Source organism: Natator depressus, chromosome 27 (assembly GCF_965152275.1).
Source record: "Natator depressus isolate rNatDep1 chromosome 27, rNatDep2.hap1, whole genome shotgun sequence".
Lineage (NCBI taxonomy): Eukaryota > Metazoa > Chordata > Testudines > Cheloniidae > Natator > Natator depressus.
In genome coordinates this window covers 1911382-1930109 of record NC_134260.1, presented here as the reverse complement: position 1 = coordinate 1930109, position 18728 = coordinate 1911382, and the positions used below count along the sequence as shown (strand labels likewise).

General features: G+C 58.6%; 1 protein-coding gene across 10 annotated transcripts in view; it reads left to right on the top strand.

The window, feature by feature from the left end:
* Window positions 1–7968: 7968 nt before the first annotated feature.
* The window catches only part of FMNL1 (formin like 1), a 69403-nt gene continuing 58643 nt past the window's right edge, over window positions 7969–18728 (top strand). For 5 of the 10 annotated variants that reach the window (XM_074940431.1, XM_074940423.1, XM_074940426.1 and 2 more), the window contains exon 1: window positions 7969–8404. In XM_074940431.1, the coding sequence (XP_074796532.1) occupies window positions 8252–8404 (153 nt within the window). In that variant the 5' untranslated portion in view covers window positions 7969–8251. The remainder of the gene's footprint in view (window positions 8405–18728) is intronic. The other 5 variants (XM_074940432.1, XM_074940429.1, XM_074940428.1 and 2 more) reach the window with 2 other exon arrangements.

Sequence of the window (18728 nt, the reverse complement as noted above, 5' to 3'; positions counted from 1 at the left end):
CCCCTAGGGGCTGATTGTCCAGAGTCCTTCCTTGTTCATGACACTTGTACCCTGTTTTTGTGGTGCCTCAGCTCCTCCAGGGGGCGCCAGTGCTGCAGCCTCATCACTGACTGTAATTGCTTCAGTGTCTTCATTAATAAGATGGGAGTAAAATTACACGAGTGCCAGGCTCAAAGGCCGCATGGGACCGGAACTGCAGCTGCCTGGAAGGGGCAGTGTGGGCTCGTGGGCAGTGCACAAGGCTGGGAGCGGGATTGCAGAGACCTGGGTTCTAGTCCTGGCCCTCGTCTGCTGTGTGACCGTGAGTAAGTCACCAGCCCTCCCTGTGTCTCAGCTTCCCCCTCCAAGTCATGGGGCTCGTGGCACGGACCACCGGCCGTCTTTGAGAGCGACTGGGGAAACAGGCTCCTCTTGAAGAGCTAGAGACCCTCAGGGCAGGGAGGAGGAGTTAGACCAGGGGTCTCAAACATGCAACCGTGGGGTTATTTTCTGCGGCTGGCCAGCTCCCCGCGGCCCCTCAGCATTTACCTCGAGCGGCTCCAGCCAGACCCGCGCGCACCGGGGGCAGGGCAGGCTCCCTGCCTGCCTGCCCTGCCCCCGCGCCGCTCCGGGAAGCGGCCGGGACCGGGGGGGGGAGGGGTCTGTGTGTTGCACCGGCCGCTCCTCCAGGCACCGCCCCCAAAGCTCCCATTGGCAGTGGTTCCCCGTTCCCAGCCAATGGGAGCTGCGGGGGGCAGTGCCTGGAGCCGCGGCCAGGGCAACACACAGACCCCTCCCCCCCCGGTCCCGGCCGCTTCCCGGAGCGACGCGGGGGCAGGGCAGGCAGGCCTGGAAGTCTGCCCTGGCCCCGGTGCGCGCCGGGCCGGAGCCCGCCCCCGAACCCTCCAGCACCCCAACCCTCTGCCACACCCTGCCCCCCTGCCCTGAGCCCCTTGCCGCATCCCGACCCCCTGCCCTGAGCCCCCTGCCGCATCCTGCACCCCTCCTGCACCCCAACCCCCTGCCACACCCTGCCCCGAGCCCCCTATTGCACCCCGCACCCCGACCCCCTGCCCTGAGCCCCCTGCCGCACCCCGCACCCCTCCTGCACCCCAACCCCCTGCCACACCCTGCCCTGAGCCCCCTATTGCACCCCGCACCCTGACCCCCTGCCCTGAGCCCCCTGCCGCACCCCACACCCCTCCTGCACCCCAACCCCCTGCCACACCCTGCCCTGAGCCCCCTATTGCACCCCGCACCCCGACCCCCTGCCCTGAGACCCCTGCCGCACCCCGCACCCCTCCGGCACCCCAACCCCCTGCCACACCCTGCCCCCCTGCCCTGAGCCCCCTATTGCACCCCGCACCCCTCCTGCCCCCAGACCCCCTGCCCTGAGCCCTCTGCCACACCCCTCCTGCACCCCAACCCCCTGCCCTGAGCCCCCTGCCGCACCCTGCACCCCTCCTGCATCCCCTGGGGCCAAGGAGGGGGCAGAGCTGGGGTGGGGATTTCGGGAAAGGGGTGGGAAGAGGTGGGACAGGGGCGGGGCCTCATGGAAGGGGTGGAGTGGGGGCGAGGCCAGGGCAAGGGCGGGGGGTCAGTGATGTGTCCCTTGGGCCAATGTACTAGTCCTCATGTGGCCCTCGTGGTCATTTGAGTTTGAGACCCCTGAGTTGGGGCGCTGTGCCTGCCAGCCTGGAGGGGCTTTTCCATCCCCACTCCAGGACCCTGCAACCATTCAGCAGTGGAGGAAGGGAAGTGTAGTTACAACCAGTGGCCCTCTAATTTTTCCCACCCATGTGTGGAATGAATTTTGTTATGTCCACCAAGGTGGAGGTGATGTGTGACGCCTCACCTTCGTATCGGTGCACATAACAAAATTCATGTGGGGGGGATGGGAACAAGGCGTTCGGCGTGCGGGAGGGGGCTCAGCCCTGGGGCAGAGGGTTGGGGTGCAGGGTGGGTGGGCTCTGGGGTGGGGCCGGGGGTGAGGGGTTCGGGGTGCGGGAGGGGACTCAGCGCTGGGGCAGAGGGTTGGGGTGCAGGGTGGGTGGGCTCTGGGGTGGGGCCGGGGGTGAGGGGTTCGGGGTGCGGGAGGGGGCTCAGGGCTGGGGCAGAGGGTTGGGGTGCAGGGTGGGTGGGCTCTGGGGTGGGGCCGGGGGTGAGGGGTTCGGGGTGCGGGAGGGGACTCAGGGCTGGGGCAGAGGGTTGGGGTGCAGGGTGGGTGGGCTCTGGGGTGGGACCGGGGGTGAGGGGTTCGGGGTGCGGGAGGGGGCTCAGGCCTGGGGCAGAGGGTTGGGGTGCAGGGTGGGTGGGCTCTGGGGTGGGGCCGGGTGTGAGGGGTTCGGGGGGCAGGCTGCCCCAGGACTGCGGTGGGAAGAGAGGACTCCCCCCAGCCCTCTCTTGCGGCAGCAGCACGGGGCCGGTGAGAGGCGCCTGTCCCCGGTGGCAGCTCCAGCAGGCCTGGGCCAGCCGAGGAAGGGGCTTCTCTCCGCAGAAGCTCTGGCAGGGCTGGGCTGGGGCAGGGGTGCAGCTTACAGGGAATGTAGGTTGCAAGCCCCTGTTTGTGCTCCTCTTCTGGGTCGTGACCCCTGCTCGAGGCCGGGTGGACGCACTTTTGCCGCTGGCCGCTATAATAACTTTCCGACTGGGGTCGTGGAACTGTTGCAAACATCCATTCGCCCTCCATGGGGCACGGGGAGCGACCGTCAGCCTGCACTTACAAATGGAGACACCGCTGCGCACCCAGGTGAAATGACTTGCTCAGTCCCACAGCACAATGGCGGGGAAGCCAGGAATAGAACCCAGGAGTCCTGCCTCCCAGTCCCCTGCTCGACCCACTAGCAGACAGACTCTCCCCTCCCTCCCTGCGGCTGAGCTCTCCCTTTCCCTGCTCCCCTCCGGCAGAGGTTCTGGGTGCTCCCAGCCGCCCGGCTGCACAGCACTGCCTGGAAATGACGGTCAGGTGAAGGAGCTAATAGCCGGGGGTGGGGGGTGGGGATGAAATAAAACATTCCCTGCTCCTTCACTTGGGATCGCGGCCAGGTTCAGAAGCCATCTCCGGCCGCAAGGCAGGGTAGATGGGCCACGTGCGGGGCAGCTGCGTGAGATGGAAAGATGGATTGGCCCATGAGCCCAGAGAGGATGCAAGAAATGGCCTTGCTGGCTTCTCACCCTCTGGGCTTGGCTGGAGAGAGCTTCCCTTAGCTCACACCTCCCCTGGCCTCTGCTCGGCAGCCTGTGGTGCTCAAACCCAAAGCTGCCCTACCTGGCGCCCCCCGGGAGACTGTACAGCCCAGCAGACCACGCCGCCTCTGGGGCCAAGCAGCTAGCCTGGATGGAGTGCTGTGCATTTAACACAGCCCAGCCCAGCCCCGCCCCGTCAGCCAGAACAGACCTAGCTGGACCTTCGGCTTCAAAGCACAGGCCTCTGGCACTGGAGCGAAAGGAATTGCTCCATTAGCTTGCTCCTGCGCGAGGGTGCTGGGCATGAGCCCGGGCTACAGGAGACCCTGCTGTGCTGGGTGACCTTGGGCAAGTCACTTCCCTTCCCACTCTTTGTCTTGTCTGTTTGGACTGTAAGCTCTCTGAGGCAGGGCCTGTCTCTCTGTATCGCGCCCGGCACAATGGGAACCCGATCTCGATTGGTGCCTCCAACAACTACGTCTGTAATTATGCGGCAGCTGGGAGCGACCCATAAGAAGTCGAATAACATTTTCCATGATAAGAGATTCCTGCAGTCTTCGCCTGCCACACTCCCATTCCTCTGCTGTTTGCAGCAAACCTTTGAAATCAAGGAGGGAGAAAGCCCTGGGATCTGCAAAGTGTCTTTTCTTTCTCCCTTGAAATTCTGCTCTGGGCTTGCGGAGATGCAGAATTTGGAAGTCGTCACCCCCCTTCCAGCACTTGCATTTTCAGCACAATGTTGGCAGCAGCCCAAATGACAAGTGAACATGAACATTCAAAGAGGCTGGACCCTCCTGCCCCAGCCGCACTACATGGAGCAGCCAGCCTCTCCCTGGGGTGGGGAAGACAGCCCAGCAGGGGGCCCTTGCTGACTGGACCCTGCACACGGCTTCAGTGTCCCATTCCCCTCTGGGGGCACCACATGGGGCAGGAGCTCCCCCAAGCTGAGGGAGGGAAGGAGAGAGAAAAGAGATGCTAGGTTACCCCCAGAGCTAGCCAATGGCCCTAGCAACCCATCCCCAGGGTAACAGCTGTTTCCTGTTGGTAGCCTGAGCAGTGCTGAAGGTTCGGGTTCAAACCCTGCTGCTGTATGATGGGCGGGAGGGAGTTGCGTATATCCCCATTTGTTTTTACATTTGTCTTTTTTAAAAGAAAACTTACAGGATTAAATACAAAAATATTTAACTACAAGAATGTTCTTTAAATGGCAAAGTCAAGCACTCAAAAGTCAGGAAATGCCAGGACTTAGGGTGCCCCTTACCCTAGCCCTTAGGTACCTCTCTGGCTCCTTCCCACATTCATCCTTTCTGCACCCCTGGGAGATGGCACTTCCCAAGCAGCACCACCTTACGGGCGGGGGACAGAGAGACAAGGACTTGCCCAAGATTCCCCGGGCAGAGCAGGGACTGGAACGCCCATCTCCTAGCCCCAGGCTAGCACCATAACCACTGGACCAGCTGCCCTGACGTTGACCCTGTGTTGCAGTCCTGTTTTGCACAGGATCCTCCCTCGTTCAGGGCACTGGAGTGACAGCACTCAGGGGAAGAGTGAATGAGACTCTTTTTACAGTTCAGGGCAATGCACCCCGATTCCCCCTCATGGCAGCCACTGTAAAATCCCAGCTCCCCAGCCACCAGCTCTCTCGGGCAAAGACCCGCGTCTCTCCCTCCCGACTGGGGTATTTCCAGACTGCCCAGCTCCCTGCCTACATGGCTGGGCTGCCCAAGCTGGCTGGTCTTACTTTTCTCCTCAGAGGCAGTAAATGGTGGAGTTGCCCCAGTAAATGGTGGAGTTACCACCCAGCCCTTTCTAAGCAAGCCCATTTATTCTTAAGGTAAGAGCATTACAGAGAGAACAGATTAAAAACAATAAAAGAACCTGCACGCATGCTAATAAGCTCACCAGGAGCACCCCACCCATAAGCTCTGGCAGGAGTCAGTCCTTTAGACCCCACCAAGGGGGTTTTCCGGGGTTACAAGTTCATAAGCCCCAGCTCAGAACAAGCACCCATCAGTCTTGTGGGGCCTCTGTCACGGAGTGCCCGGGCGATGCTCTGGAACTGCTCCCCATGAAGCCAGTCAGGACTCTGGGGCAGTCGCCTTCCGGTGAGCAGCCTGTCCGCAGGGCAAACAGCTCACACGGCTTCCACCTTCCTGGGTCTGACCTCAGAGCATTCAGCATCCTCTGCCCCTCCGTGTGCTTCCCACAGCGAGACCGCTCAGGCGGGGCTCCTGGGGAAGCCAGAGGGTCCTGCACCCCAACTTCGCAGTCAGACGGGACTCTCAGCCAGCCAGTAAAACAGAGGTTTATTAGACGACAGGAACATGGTCTAAAACAGAGCTTGCAGGTGCAGAGAAGAGGACCCCTCAGCTGGGTCCATTTTGGGGGGCAGTGAGCCAGACAGCCACGTCTGCACTTCACTCCATGTCCTAGCCAGCCCCAAACTGAAACTCCCTCCAGCCCCTCCTCCTCTGGGCTTTGTTCCTTTCCCGGGCCAGGAGGTCACCTGATTCCTTTGTTCTCCAACCCTTTAGCTCTCACCTTGCAGGGGGGAAGGGCCCAGGCCATCAGTTGCCAGGAAACAGGGTGTCGGCCATTCTCTGTGTCCAGACCCCTGCACACACCTGCCCTCTAGGGCTCTGCAGTGATCATACACTCTTACCCCACCACCTAGATACTTAAGAACTGCATAGGGGAAACTGAGGCACCCCCACAATATTTAGAGGAAACATTAAGAACAGTCCCACTTCGTCACAGCCTCATAGGCCAAAATCCTTCCAGCCTGTCCAAGGAAGGATTGGGGGCCCCTAAGACAGAAGGTCCTGTCCGTTTGCTGGATCAGGAAGAAGGATATTTATCCAAAAGTCCTTTCTTTGTCTGCTGGTCTCTGGCAGGGCCAGCGTGAGACTCACTGGAGTCCAGGGGTGGAAACTAAGGAGTGGGCCCCCAACCTGCTGAAGCCCGAGTTGCCTGGTGTCACCGTTCACGCCCTGAATGTTTGGAAATCTCTGCTTTAGTGTGATTTATTTCCTCTTTTAGAGATGAAATGACTGTCGTACTTGCATTACATTTATCCCAGTGACTCTGTAGATATGATGTAACTTAGCTTCACGGGGCCCCCTGTGGCATGGTGGCCCCGTCAGTTGCCCTGCTTGTGACCCCTAAAGCCAGCCCTGGTCTCTGGAGAATCCAGTCTGACCCAGTAGATGGGAGAGTTGCTCCAGGGTATGGCACCTCTCCTGAGTGACTGCGCTTCCCCCACCCCCACTCAGTTCCTAGGGGGCTGTGGTCCCCCTCCCCCATGAAATGACCTACAATCCCCGGCCCACATCGATACAGACACGTAATTCAATAAGGTTTGTCCAGGCAAGTGCCACACTGGTCCCAGCTCTTTGCAGGATCCCTGCCTCACTAGCCGGAGAAGTCGAAGGAGGGTGGAGAACAAGGCAGGGCCTGCAGGCGGGCAGGACAAGGCGCTGGTTAAGGCAGGGGATGCCAGGCAAGCCACAGGGTCAGCGGGTGGACACTACCTGCGCCTGCTTCATTTTCATTTACAGAGACACTGTCTGTGGTGCCGCTGCGAGCCAGCGCCCCAGGAGCCTGGCTACCCAAAGTGGACATGTCTCTGTGCCAGAAACCTGCCTCACTGAGCTGTCCTTCTCTTTCCCCCTTTTCCTGGAGGCATCCAGGCGGCGAAGGAAAGTTGGCCCGTGGGAAGTGAAAGTGAAAAGGAGCGACGATCCCAGGGCACCCTAGGCCGGGAGCTGACAATTCAGGGGCCTAGGCTGCAATTCACAGTGACCAAGGGAAGCACCTGGAAGTAGCCCCTTGCATTAGCTCCCCCTGCCCAGAGCCAGTCACCGGCCCGGCCCAGAGCAGAGCGCCAGGCCCGGGGGAAGCCCTAATCCAGCACAATCAACGGGGGGCTGCTGGGGGGGGCATGAGGTTGGTCTCAGCTCAGGGCACAAGGGGCTGTCGGGGGGGGCATGAGACTGGTCTCAGCCCAGGGCACAAGGGGCTGTCGGGGGGGGGCATAAGATTGGTCTCAGCTCAGGGCACAAGGGGCTGTCGGGGGGGGGGCATAAGATTGGTCTCAGCTCAGGGCACAAGGGGCTGTCGGGGGGGGCATGAGACTGGTCTCAGCCCAGGGCACAAGGGGCTGTCGGGGGGGGCATGAGACTGGTCTCAGCCCAGGGCACAAGGGGCTGTCGGGGGGCTCGCTCAAGCTTCCGAAGGGCCTGCCCAGCGCGGGGCAGAGCCGGGCCAGGCTCCCCGCTGAAGAAGCAGCGGCCCGACCCGGTCCCTCCCGGCTCCAGCCCGCAGCCGGACTCCCGCTCGGCGGCTGAGTCGCGGATCTGGGCCGCGGAGCCGTGGGCTTTGGGACCCTGGAGCCCACTCGCTCCCGCGCCTCTGCGCTCTGCTCCGAGAGCCCCTTCCCGGCAGGTGCCTGGGCCCTGCCTCCCCGGGCCATGGCTCCTGCCTTGGGGGAGCGGGCGGAGCCGCCGGCCCCCGGCTCTCCCTAGCCCCCTTGGGCCGTGCGTGGCCCCTGGCCGAGGGGCCGGCCGGGGAGGGGCCATTGCGGGGGGCCGGGGCTGCAGCCCGAGGCACCCGAAGTTACAAACAGAGACAGCGAAACACGAGCCCGGCTGCAGCTTCGCTTCCTGCCCAGCGCGCACCGCGGAACCGCAGCCCCTTGCAGCTGCTCCCTGACTTCCTCCCCCAGCCCCAGCCAGCGCCTGCTGCAATCGCCGCGCCGCGCCGAGCCGAGCCGAGCCGCGCCGCGCCGGGGGCTGCCCGGGCCGAGGCGACACCCTGGGAGCCGCTGAGACCCGCCCGCGTGGAGATGGAGCCCCGCAGGGGAGCAGCCGCGCCTGGCACCCGCTGCTGATCCGCGGGGGAGGCTGGGAGTGCGGGGAGCTCCTGGGACAGCCCCCCTTGGGTGCAGGCGGGGGCTCGGAGCTGGCCCCGCTTTCGCCGACCCCTCGCGCGTTGGGAGGAAAGTTTCCTCCTTTTTGGCCCCTTCCTCTTTTCCAATCTGGATTTGGGAGCCTGGAAGCAGCTTTCTGGGCTGGGCAGGAGGAGCAGGATGGGCAACGCGGCCGGTAGCATGGACCAGGCTCCGGCGAAGGAGACTAAGACCCCGCCACCAGCGACAGCTCTGCCAGCCAAGCAGCCTGCAGCCCCGAAGCAGCCCATGCCCAGCGCTGGGGAGCTGGAGGAAAGATTCACCCATGTGCTGGTAAGTCACTGTGTCCCCAGGACCGCCCGCCCACCTGCATTCCCCGCAGCCCCAGTGGGTCTCTGTGGGGAACAATGTACAGTGACAGCGTCTATTATTTAATTGCCAGAGAGTGTCTGAGGGTGCATCACACCCAGGGGGACCTGTAACCTTCCCCCTCTGGCTGGCCTGTAAGACAACTTTCTGGACTTGCCCATTGGAGCAGGGAGGGCCTCAAAGCGGCAGGCCCCATGGTGTCCAAGTCACTGGGATGGGGAGCCAGCACACAGGAATGGCCAGCCCGGCCCCCATTTCAATCCAAGCGTGATGGTCCGGTGTCCAGAGAGAAGGTCACCAAGACCTTCCACTCCTTCCTTGAAGCTAGTGCGTGAAGCTTCTTGGCCTCTGTCCCTCGGGGAGGAAATATCAGGCCTCCTGGAGAAATTTTGCTGTGGGCGGGTGTGTAAGAGCACGAGAAAACCCGGCTGACATCAGGCATCTCTGAGGGGACCCCACTGCACGCCCACCCGGTCACATGCCCGCCCTGAGGTCCATAGGCACCATAACTTTTCCCTCCTGTGTTCTTGTTACATGACCTTTCCTCGGCTGCCTGGCTAGCTGGGCCCGTGCCTTGCAAACGGAAGCAGATCTCTCTCTGCTTTCAAAAAAGAGAGAATGGATGGTTCACAATGTCAATTTAAAATGGACGGGCGTTGGCCAGGGGAACCCCCCAGGCAGGAGCAATGAGGTTCTGACACATCACTTCCCTCACCCTTTGATTTGTAATTTGATTCAATGCCTTGATCTTTGGGATTGTTGGGAGACAGACCTGGGGGGAAGGGGTTAAATTCTAACCCAGAGATTTAGTGCTTGGCCCACTCCTGGCACGGCCTAGAATTTTAGATGTTTTGGAAACTATCGTTTGTCAGATTGCATCATTGGTCCAACTAGTCCGTGATCCTGCCTTTGGCAGCAGCCAATGCCTGATATTCCAATGAAAGTGTGTGTGGGTGTAATGCACTCAGCCCCCTGTGCAGTGCTGCACACCAGAGGAGGTGAACTGTTCCTTCCTGACCTCTGCAGCCATCAGTTTGTGTCCTTAAGTTGCATGGCAGTGCGTCTTTGTTATTTGGAGTCCATCCTTGTTTTAAATCTAGTCTCAGATTTGACACTCTGCCCTCCTGCAGCAAGGAATTCCGCAAGTTGTTTATATGCTGCTTCAATTTGTTGCCCTCTAATTTAATTGAGTGGCTTCTCCCCCCACCCCCACCCCCACCCCCCATCCAGTTATGGGACAAGCACAGACAGAAGGGAACAGTCCAGCTTTCACAGTCACTAGAGCTCTTTGAAATCTTCAACACCTCGGTCATACCCTCTTTAATGCTACTGGTTTCCATGCTAAACAATATTTGATTTTGAAATTCCTTGTTTTAGAGACAACCCCCCCCCTCCCACTTTCATCCTTGTCACCAGCTTTCCTCTCCTTCTTCTAGGCCTTTTTCAGCCTCTTCTCCACCTCAGGACGAGGTGATGAAAACTGGGCACAGAGCTGCACATTGGGTTCCACTTCTGGTTTAAGTTAAGAGGCCGTAATTAAACCATATTGTGAATTGCATTTTTCCCCTTTTATCCCATTTGGGGAGCCTGCTGCTCCTGATTCCTTCACTCCTGGGGCGAGTCCTAACTCATGTCTCGGGGCTCTCCCAAGTTCAGCGTCCATCCGTTTGCTGCTGCATGCTGCACTTGATCAAGTTGTAACAAGGCTTGGGGCACCGTTTTCAGAAAGTGCATAAGGGAGACTAAGCTCCTGAGTGCCTGAGTCCCTTTTGGAAATGGGATTTCAGCTCCTCGCACTCTTGGTCTTGCCTGTACAGTTATGTAATCCCTGCACAGCACCTACCGCAGACACTCTGGTGACAGGTGCTTTACATGTTCCCTAAACTGGTCCTTTCCCCTCCTGTCATTCTGCCAAGTCCTTCAGTACCTTCACGTCCACTTGGTGTTTCTCACAATCTCCTCCATCATGGGTTGTTGTTTTTTTTTAAAGGATGTGTGGTCTTGTGGTGAGGTCACAGGTAATGAGGTAAACTGGGCTCTATTCCTGCCTCTGCCACTGGCTTGCTGCGTGGCCTTGGGCAAGTCCTTTTCCCTTCTTGAGCCTCAGTTTCCCTATCTGTAGCATGGGGATAAGCTTCCTCCCAGCAGGGCTGTGCGACTTCATTCAGTGATTTTTGTACAATGCTTTGACTCCAAGCGAAGACTAGCGAAACTAGCCCAAATGACTTCATATCATCCTTGGTGCCCTCCATATACACAGTGAATTGGATGGTCCAGTCCTGAGCTCCTGGGCGCTTCCCTTGCATGACCCTTTGTTTCCTGTCAGTTAATCAGAGCCTACACACAACAGGAGCTTTGCTCTGTGAGTATTTCCCTTAATAGTCTCTTCACAGTGTCATGGATTTTGAGACCAGATGGGACCATTATGATCATCTAGTCTGACCCCCTGTGCAGGCCAGCCAGGGAATCTTGCCCCAGGAGCCTAGAACTCCTGCTTGAGCTACAGCCTCGGAAGGCCCCTGGCGGGGGTCTTGTTTTGATCTGACTTTTAACAAAGCCATGTCTGTGCACCTCCCAAAGGCTGGGGGAAGGGGTTAGCCATGCAGTTCAATGGGACCAGTAGAACGTGGGCAGTTTGAGTTTACTGCCCTCTGTAAGCCTGGAAAGAGCCACTTCCTTGCTGCCCCTGGCAAGAGAAGGGGGCTCGGCTCTCAGTTCCTGCAGCTTTTGCTGTAAAAATACAAAGTTTCCGGCTGTTACAGACACACAGCAAAGATTGCACACGAGACCCTGGTACCACCCAGGCAGTGCCCCATGGGATGTTCCTAGCGCTGAGCCCAGCACAATTGACAAGACTCTGGTCAGTTTTCACTATTGCTGTTCAGCACCAGGCAGTCCTTAAACTGACAAGGATCATGTTGGTTTCACTCTGCTGCTGGCTGGGAAAGCTCAGGTCAAGGCTCATGCATTCTTTTCAAGACTTTGCTGTCTTTTACACCAATTGCAGGAGTGGGTGGCTTAGTAATCAGTACCAGGCCTGGAATTCGTGCCTTGCCTGGAACACCGGCTCTACCATCAGCAATGTCCACCAACCCTTTCGTCCTTGTATGTGCCATAGATACATGGGTTCTATGCAGTTGTGGGTTGGGGGGGGGGGGGTTGGGCCTGGATTCTTTGTTCAAAATTTGCCTTCCATTGCAGGGGTGGTTGAGTTTCGGTGGTTCTATGTTTATAGGTTACATGCCGCTTGGGGTGAGGCAGGGGCTATATGAGGGTAAGATGACGATTACATCTACAGTGTGCTCCCAGGGTGTGTTGCTCCCAGCGCTGAAGGCTGAGCATGGTCTGCTGGTTACAGCAGGGGACTGGGAGTCAGGATTTCTGGGTTCTGTTACTCCCTGGCTGGGTGGCTTTGGGCCTCTGTTTCTCCATTGGGAAGATGGGGACATTGTGAAGCTGATTGAATGCATGCGAAGCCGTTTAGGATCCTGGGCTGAAAGGTGACGAGAAGAGCAAAGTAGCATTATTAGAACAGCGTGTCTTAGTCCCATCCGGACCTCCAGGACCCTATGCCTAGCTCTGCAAGAGGGAGTTCACAGCAGGGTGCCTGCTTGCAGTAACTTGGGAACTCTGACTCTTGTGAAACGTTGGTGATGTCCCAATCTCTCTTCCTTCTTCCCGTGGACTCCCCCATGCCAGAGCCTGCTCTGAGCATGGGGGGTGGTTTTTGCTAGGCATGCAGGAATTGGAGCCTGGCATTTATCTAGGTCCCAATCCTTCTAAATCTGCTTGTGAACTTTCACAGCCCTCTCTAAACGCTTTTCTGTAATGGCAAGCTGGTGGGTAAAACATTACCCTCAGCAGGGGCCTGCATGCTGGTTAGTTCAAAGTTTATTCACAAGAGTGGTTGGTTGCTGGTATCTGCGTTGCGTTGTGGGTGCAATTCATGTGCACACCATCCCATGCTTTCTGGCAGCTCCTGGCAGCTGTAGCTGCACCAGCAAAGTGGAAATGTTGGGGCTTGGCTGGGCTGGGCTTTGCAGGCAGCTGGGATGGCACTGCAGCCCCATGCAAGTTCCCTTGGACTAGAACCAGCTAGGTCTTTGGACAGAGAGAGATTTGCAGTGTGGGTCAAGCATGTGGCCTAATGCATTAGCCTTTCACCCCCAGAGACCTGGACTGCAACAGGACTGAGGTTACCAGCGGGTGAGTTTCTGAATCCTTCTCATGGCATCGGACATCACTTAGGACAAAGCTCTGCCATCCCTGTCTATCCTGGAGATCTCTCTGTGTTGTAAAGTCCCCTGCTGGGGACTGCCCCTTGGCAGTCACCCTGTAAGCTGTGCCAGCAGGAGTTGTCATTTCTCAGAGGGCTACCCAAGCTGGACAGGTCAAATGGTAGGGACCAGCCAAAAGGCAGAGCTCTGGCCCTCCAGGACAGGGGATGAGCAACGGCCTATCCCCACAGAACAGTCACGTCACAGAAACACAGCAAGGGATGAGGACACAGTTACACAATACAGCATGAAAGGAAACCTGGGCTCAGGAGAAGCCAGGCCTGGCAATTACAGGGGTCCTGCAGGAGATGGCTGAGGGGCAGGCTGAACTGTGGTAAGGGGCTGAGGACCAGAGGATGAGCCTGTAAGTCAGGAATGAGGTACTCTGGCAGAGCTGGGGGTGGGATAGCAGGGGGCTGGGGGTTGGAATTGAGGGGCACAGGCAGAGCTGGGGGACAGGGGACAGCCCAGGGCTGGAATTGCAAGGGGATTGCAGGTCAGGATTCCTGGCTGTAGTCAGTGCTTTTTATCCTTGATTATTAAAGCCTTTTCTCCATGGCGAGTTACACCGGAATTGCTCTAGCAGAATAGCTGTTCCTCTAGAACTTGCCCATGGGAACAGAATAAAGTCAGTCTAATCTGGAATAAAATCGCTTTTCTTTTGGAGAAGAGCATCTACCCAGAGGTACTCTGCTGCAGCATTACCCGTCAGCTTCTCCGCCTGGACGTGCCCTCGGTCCAGGCTTGGGAGGGATTCCCACTGGTGCAGCTTTTCCAGGGGCAGTTTGCTAGAATTCCCCGGTGCCCACAAGCCTGCAAGCCCAGGTGCTTCTCTGCTGGCACCGAGAGGGGTGGGGAGAGGGTCCGGAATGGAAGATGGAGCTGGGAATTGAGGCCAAAGATGCGGGGAGGGGAATGTGAGCAGGGGCTGAAGGCAGGCCCGGCCAAAAATAGCAGAATGAATTTTCAGCTGGGCTGGCGAGGCCACATGACCCTCCCTCGCAACAGCTCTGTTCAGAATTTGGCTGTGGGGCTTATGCGCAGGCCGGGAGGGGGCTCAGAAGATGGGAACTGGTGGGGGTGTTGCCAGCTGGGGATAACAACAGTGGGAGCTGCGGTTCCAGGGCAGGGCGGGTGAAACTCCCCTGATGCAGGTTGTACAAACTCCCTTTCTTCACCCAGGCAGGGTTTTTTTCTTTCTCCTCCTCAGATCTAAAAGCGACCAGCAGAATCCAGGTGGGGTCATGAGGTAGGGAAGCGATTTGGGCTTGTCTAAAGCCCCAGGGAATTCCAACCCCGTTACCAGGGAAAGCAACAACCAGCTCTGTGAGCTCACTGGGCTGTCTACACCAGGCCTGCGCAGTGTTCATGAACAGTGGGTTTGCTTCAGTGAATCAGAGCACATCCATTTGGCCAGTCTCTCTGGCTCCTGCTGCACTCTTGTAGCCTGCCGCGTTGGAGCAGCCGTGGCCCCCACTGGATCTTATCATTGGTCCATCTCGCCTGGCCTCCTACGCTGACCACACCAGTCCAACCAGTGGACCAGCTGGGCTCAAGTTCTCAGTTTCCAAGTGCTCAGCACCCACAACTGGGACCAGATTCTCCACCGAGCTCTGAGCCCACTGTGCTCTGCTCTTCTGAAAAACTGGCTCTTACTCTGGTGCTTAAAATGGGAGCTGAGCACTTTGGAAAATCTGGCCCGGAGGAGCTCTCTTGAAGACTCTGGCCGCAATCTAATTTAAAAAATAGCACTGCACAAAATCGGTGCCACACATGTTGAATGGATTAAAAGCTGGCCAACTGATAGATCTGAAAAAGGACTTGTTAATGGGGAATTGTCATCCAGCAGGGGTGTTTCCAGTAAGGTCCCACAGGGATCTGTGCTTGGCCCATTGCTAGTCACTATCTGTATTAAGGATCTGGAACAAACTATAAGCATTGCTGGTAAAGTCTGCAGATGAGACACGCTGAGCAAGCGGTAAACAATGATGGGAACAGGTCATTCCTACAGAGCGATCTGGATAACTGGGTAGGATGGCCTCACATGCACAATGTGTGTCTTCATGCAGGTAGGTGGAAGGTCAGACCCCTTGGAACAAAGAAAGTAGATCACACTCACAAGACAGGGCAAAAAGTCCTTCTCCAAGGGTGGCTTACTCTTTCAGGGATCAGCATAAACTGTGTCTCCACTAGGAACACAGCAAGCCCTTCCAGGTGCAGACCAGGCCTAAGGGAGCGAATGCAATCTGTGCATGTGGAAGGAGGGAGGTGAAGGTGCATTGGTATGGCATTGGTGAGACTGTTCCTGGCTGCTGTGTCCAGGGCTGGTGTCCACCCTTCAAAAGGGATGTTGACAAATTGCTGAGAAGAGACCTGCAGCCCGGCTTTAGGGAGAGAAACTGAAGAAGCTCAGTGTATTTAGTTAAGGTTGAGAGGTGACATAATTATGGTCTGCAAGTCCCTATGTGGGGAGATTTCTGATAGCAGAGGGCACTTTAATCTAGCAGACAAAAGCATAACGAGATCCAGCGGTGTGGAGCTGAAACTAGAGAAACTCAGATTAGAAACAAGGCACAATTTATAACCATTAGAACAACTGACGTAGAGTTCTGTGGCCTGGAGCCTTTACATCATTGGGTGTGTCTTTCTCACGGCCCCGCTCTGGCTCAACCAGAAGGTCTGGGCTGGGTGAGGTTCCCTGGCCTGTGTTATACAGGAGGCCAGACCCAATGAGCGTAACGATCCCTTCTGGCATCACACGCAATGATTCTCTTCTCCAGCCCAGGCAGTGACCCATTCCTGCCATTCTTTTATAAGGCTCCTCTGCAGCTGAGCAGCTTGACCCATGCTGGGGCTGAGCGCTGCGGACTCCCCCTCCTACCAAGCCCAGAAGTTACTGAACAGGTTAGACCCACCTGCCCCTCTGTACAATCCTGCACAGGAGTGGGTTGGGGTGGAAGGAGCTCCTGCTGCTTGGCAGCCCTTCCCTGGTCATACTCCCCAGCACCTGGACTGGCAGTGAATCTTGTCCCCAGTCACCGTCCCTGCCTCCTCCGCATGACTCCCCGCCCCGTCTGGCCGTGCGGCCCCGCCCTGACCCGTGGGCTCTCTGCTGGCTGCCTGGGTGGGCGCTGCACCTGGGCCTGTGAGGTAGCGGAGGGAGCGCGGACCTGGAGCCGCGGGGAGTGTGGGAGGGGGTGTGAGAGGCTGGGACCGAGGGTGGCTGAGCAACCACAGTGACTCCATGTGCGGAGAGAAGCTGCTGCTTGCTCTTAAAATAGAGGTGGGAGCAGCAGGCGGCTGCTCTGTCACAGCAACAAGCTAAGCAGCCTCCGGCATCTTAGCAGCTCCTTGCGTCAGCCAGCCATGGAGCGCGAGCGGCGGGTTCTCTCCTGGCATCAGGGTCCCGGGAGGGCCGAGCAGACCCCATAGCTGGTGCTGCGGGTGGGAGAGGGGAATGCTCCAAGCCTGGGGACCTGCTCGCTTCCGGCCCCCGGAGCCTCACCTCGTAAGGGATGGAGACCTGACCCAGGGAGCGGAGTCAGTGGCCTTGGCTTTTGGAAGCCTGCGCTGGTCAGCCCGGGCCAGGGCAGGGGCTGCCTGGCTCTGCGTGACGTTCCCACGAAGTGGGGGCAGCTCTGGACCTACCTGATCTGACACTGAGCTGGAGCCACGTGGTGCTGCAGTGAGGAGCTGGCCCTGAGGCCAGGTTAAGCACCACCAGAGACCCTGGGCAGGAGGCAGGCCGGGCTCTGCTGCCAGGTGAGGCTCCTGTCAACCCTGAGCCTGGGGCAAGGCGACTGGCCCTGCTCCTCAGATGGGGTCAGTGGGTTTGGGGCCAGAGGCTGCTCAGCTAAGCCCTGGCTTTCCTTGCGGGCCCAGCCCTGTGGGGTCCTGCCCCCGACCCAGCTGAGCGCCGTGAGGGCATGGGGGCCTTGGGAGTGGCTCAGCCAGTTGCTGCAGGGGGGTAGATGCACTTTATTCTTTCTTGGGGGAAAATGTGCTGAACAAATTCCAAGCTTGGGCAGGGAATTGGAGTCTGTTTCTGCCTCCCCCATTCTCCTGGGCAGGTCGGGGTATCCTGCCCCAGCAGGGCTGCAGGGGGGCGTTTCTATTCCAGTAACACTAGAGGCCCCCAGTGAGATCAGGGCCCATTGTGCTGGCACTGCAGACACAGACACAGGCGACCTGTGGCCCCTCAGGCCCAGCGAGGGCAGGGACGTGCCCAAGGTCACCCAGCAGCTCAGTGTCCAACTCTGGAGTAGAACCCAGGCCTCCTGATGCCCAATCCAGGGCCCTACCCACTAGGCCATGGTGCCACCATAGCTTGCATGGGAGGGAAGATCTGACTCTTGCACCTGCCATTTATTCTGAGTGGTCTGGTAAAGGTCTAGGTGGGCTCCAGGGGTCTGTCTCCCCACCATTGCTGTCGCCTACTGCAGAGGCAGCCGCCATGCTGGGGAGTGCAGCAATCGCTCCCCGGCGGCTTGTCTCCGTGGGGCCATTGCAAGAGGATCTGTTGGGGCCTGGGTGCAGGATGCCCAAGAGCAGGGGCCCAGCAGGGTGGGGTGAACAGGACAGGTTCCTGTCTGATCCTGGAGCAGGTCGAGAGACAACTGGAGCAGTGGCAAACCTGGCGCCTTCAGCCTACTTCAGGGAGGAGTGTGAACCATTGCTCCGGCCGTACTCCGCTGACCTGGGGGCCAGGACTCCTGGGTTCTGTTCCTTTCTACCATCCTCTGTGTGACCGTGGGCCAGTCACTGCTCCTCTGTGCCATGGGGACAATCTCCCTCCATCCGGTGAGTGTGAGAGCTGATCATGGGCAGGGATTTGAGAGCTTCTGATGGTGGTGCTAGTAGCGAGGGGCAACGCAAGGCCCCTGCCTTTCAGACACAAGCTGGGCTGGTGATTATTCCTGCACCAGATCTGGGTGCGGTTAGTGCATCTCTTGCTCAGTGTGAGACGCGTCTTTCCTGCTTGTGCTCGGACTGGCTCCAGCTGAGCCGCTCCTTCCCCCGAACCTCGGGAGATGGACTCTGCGAGGCTGCCCTGTCCCTCGCTTCCCAGGGCAGAGCCCCCTCCCACGGCACGTGTCTGCCCCTGCACTGATCATCAGGGTCACCTCAGGACCAGCCCCTGAGTTTTTGTGGGTCTGCCCCACATGCTGGGTGGAGTGATGCCATTCTAAAAGCTCGAGATGGAGAAGGCCTATTGGCTCATGGAGCCACCCCCCCTGCCCCCCAAGCAGGAGTGGTCCCTCTTGTAATGTGCTAGTTTTAAATGTCCCGAGCAATGGAGGCTCCACCAGACAGAACCCTCCGCCTCAGCTCTCTTCCCCCGCGTGGTGATTCCTGGGGCTTCCCCTGCAGGAGCTCTCTCCCAGGCCCCAGCTCCCTCTGCCTCCCAGCGTGAGGCTCCGATCCCCGGATATCCTGGGTGACGTTCCCTGGACCCACCTGCCACTCCCACTTGGCAGCAGTGACCCTGGCTCCTGATGCAGGGTCCAGCCCAGGAGATCTCTGGGTCTATACAGCGCCACGCACCTCATGGCTCAGCCTAAACTGTCCCTTTTAACTTCATCCCCCATCACTTCTACCTGCACCATCCCAGGCCCCCAGTTCATCCCGCTGCCTCCGCGGTGGAATTTGCAGTCACTCCGCTCTGAGCACCGTGTGCTGTTCAGAGCTGTACCATGGCATAGCCTCCCAATGCTCCCGCGAAGCTGGGGAGCAGCCACCCTGCCCCACGCTGGGATGTTAAACAGCTGCCATGCTCAGCCCTCAGCAGTGGCTGCATTTCAGTGCTAGGGGATGTGCTCCGTTTGCAGGGAAAGACATTGTATAAATGGAAGTGCTTTGACAACTGTTCTCCCCAGAGGCAGCATTGACTTCTGGGCTCCAGAAATAAGCTGTGGTGCCCTGGGTGGGGCATCGGGTCAGGGAGGGTTAATATGGCACAGATGGCAGAAGCCAGCAGTGATTAGCCTAGGTGGATGAATAACCCCCAGTGA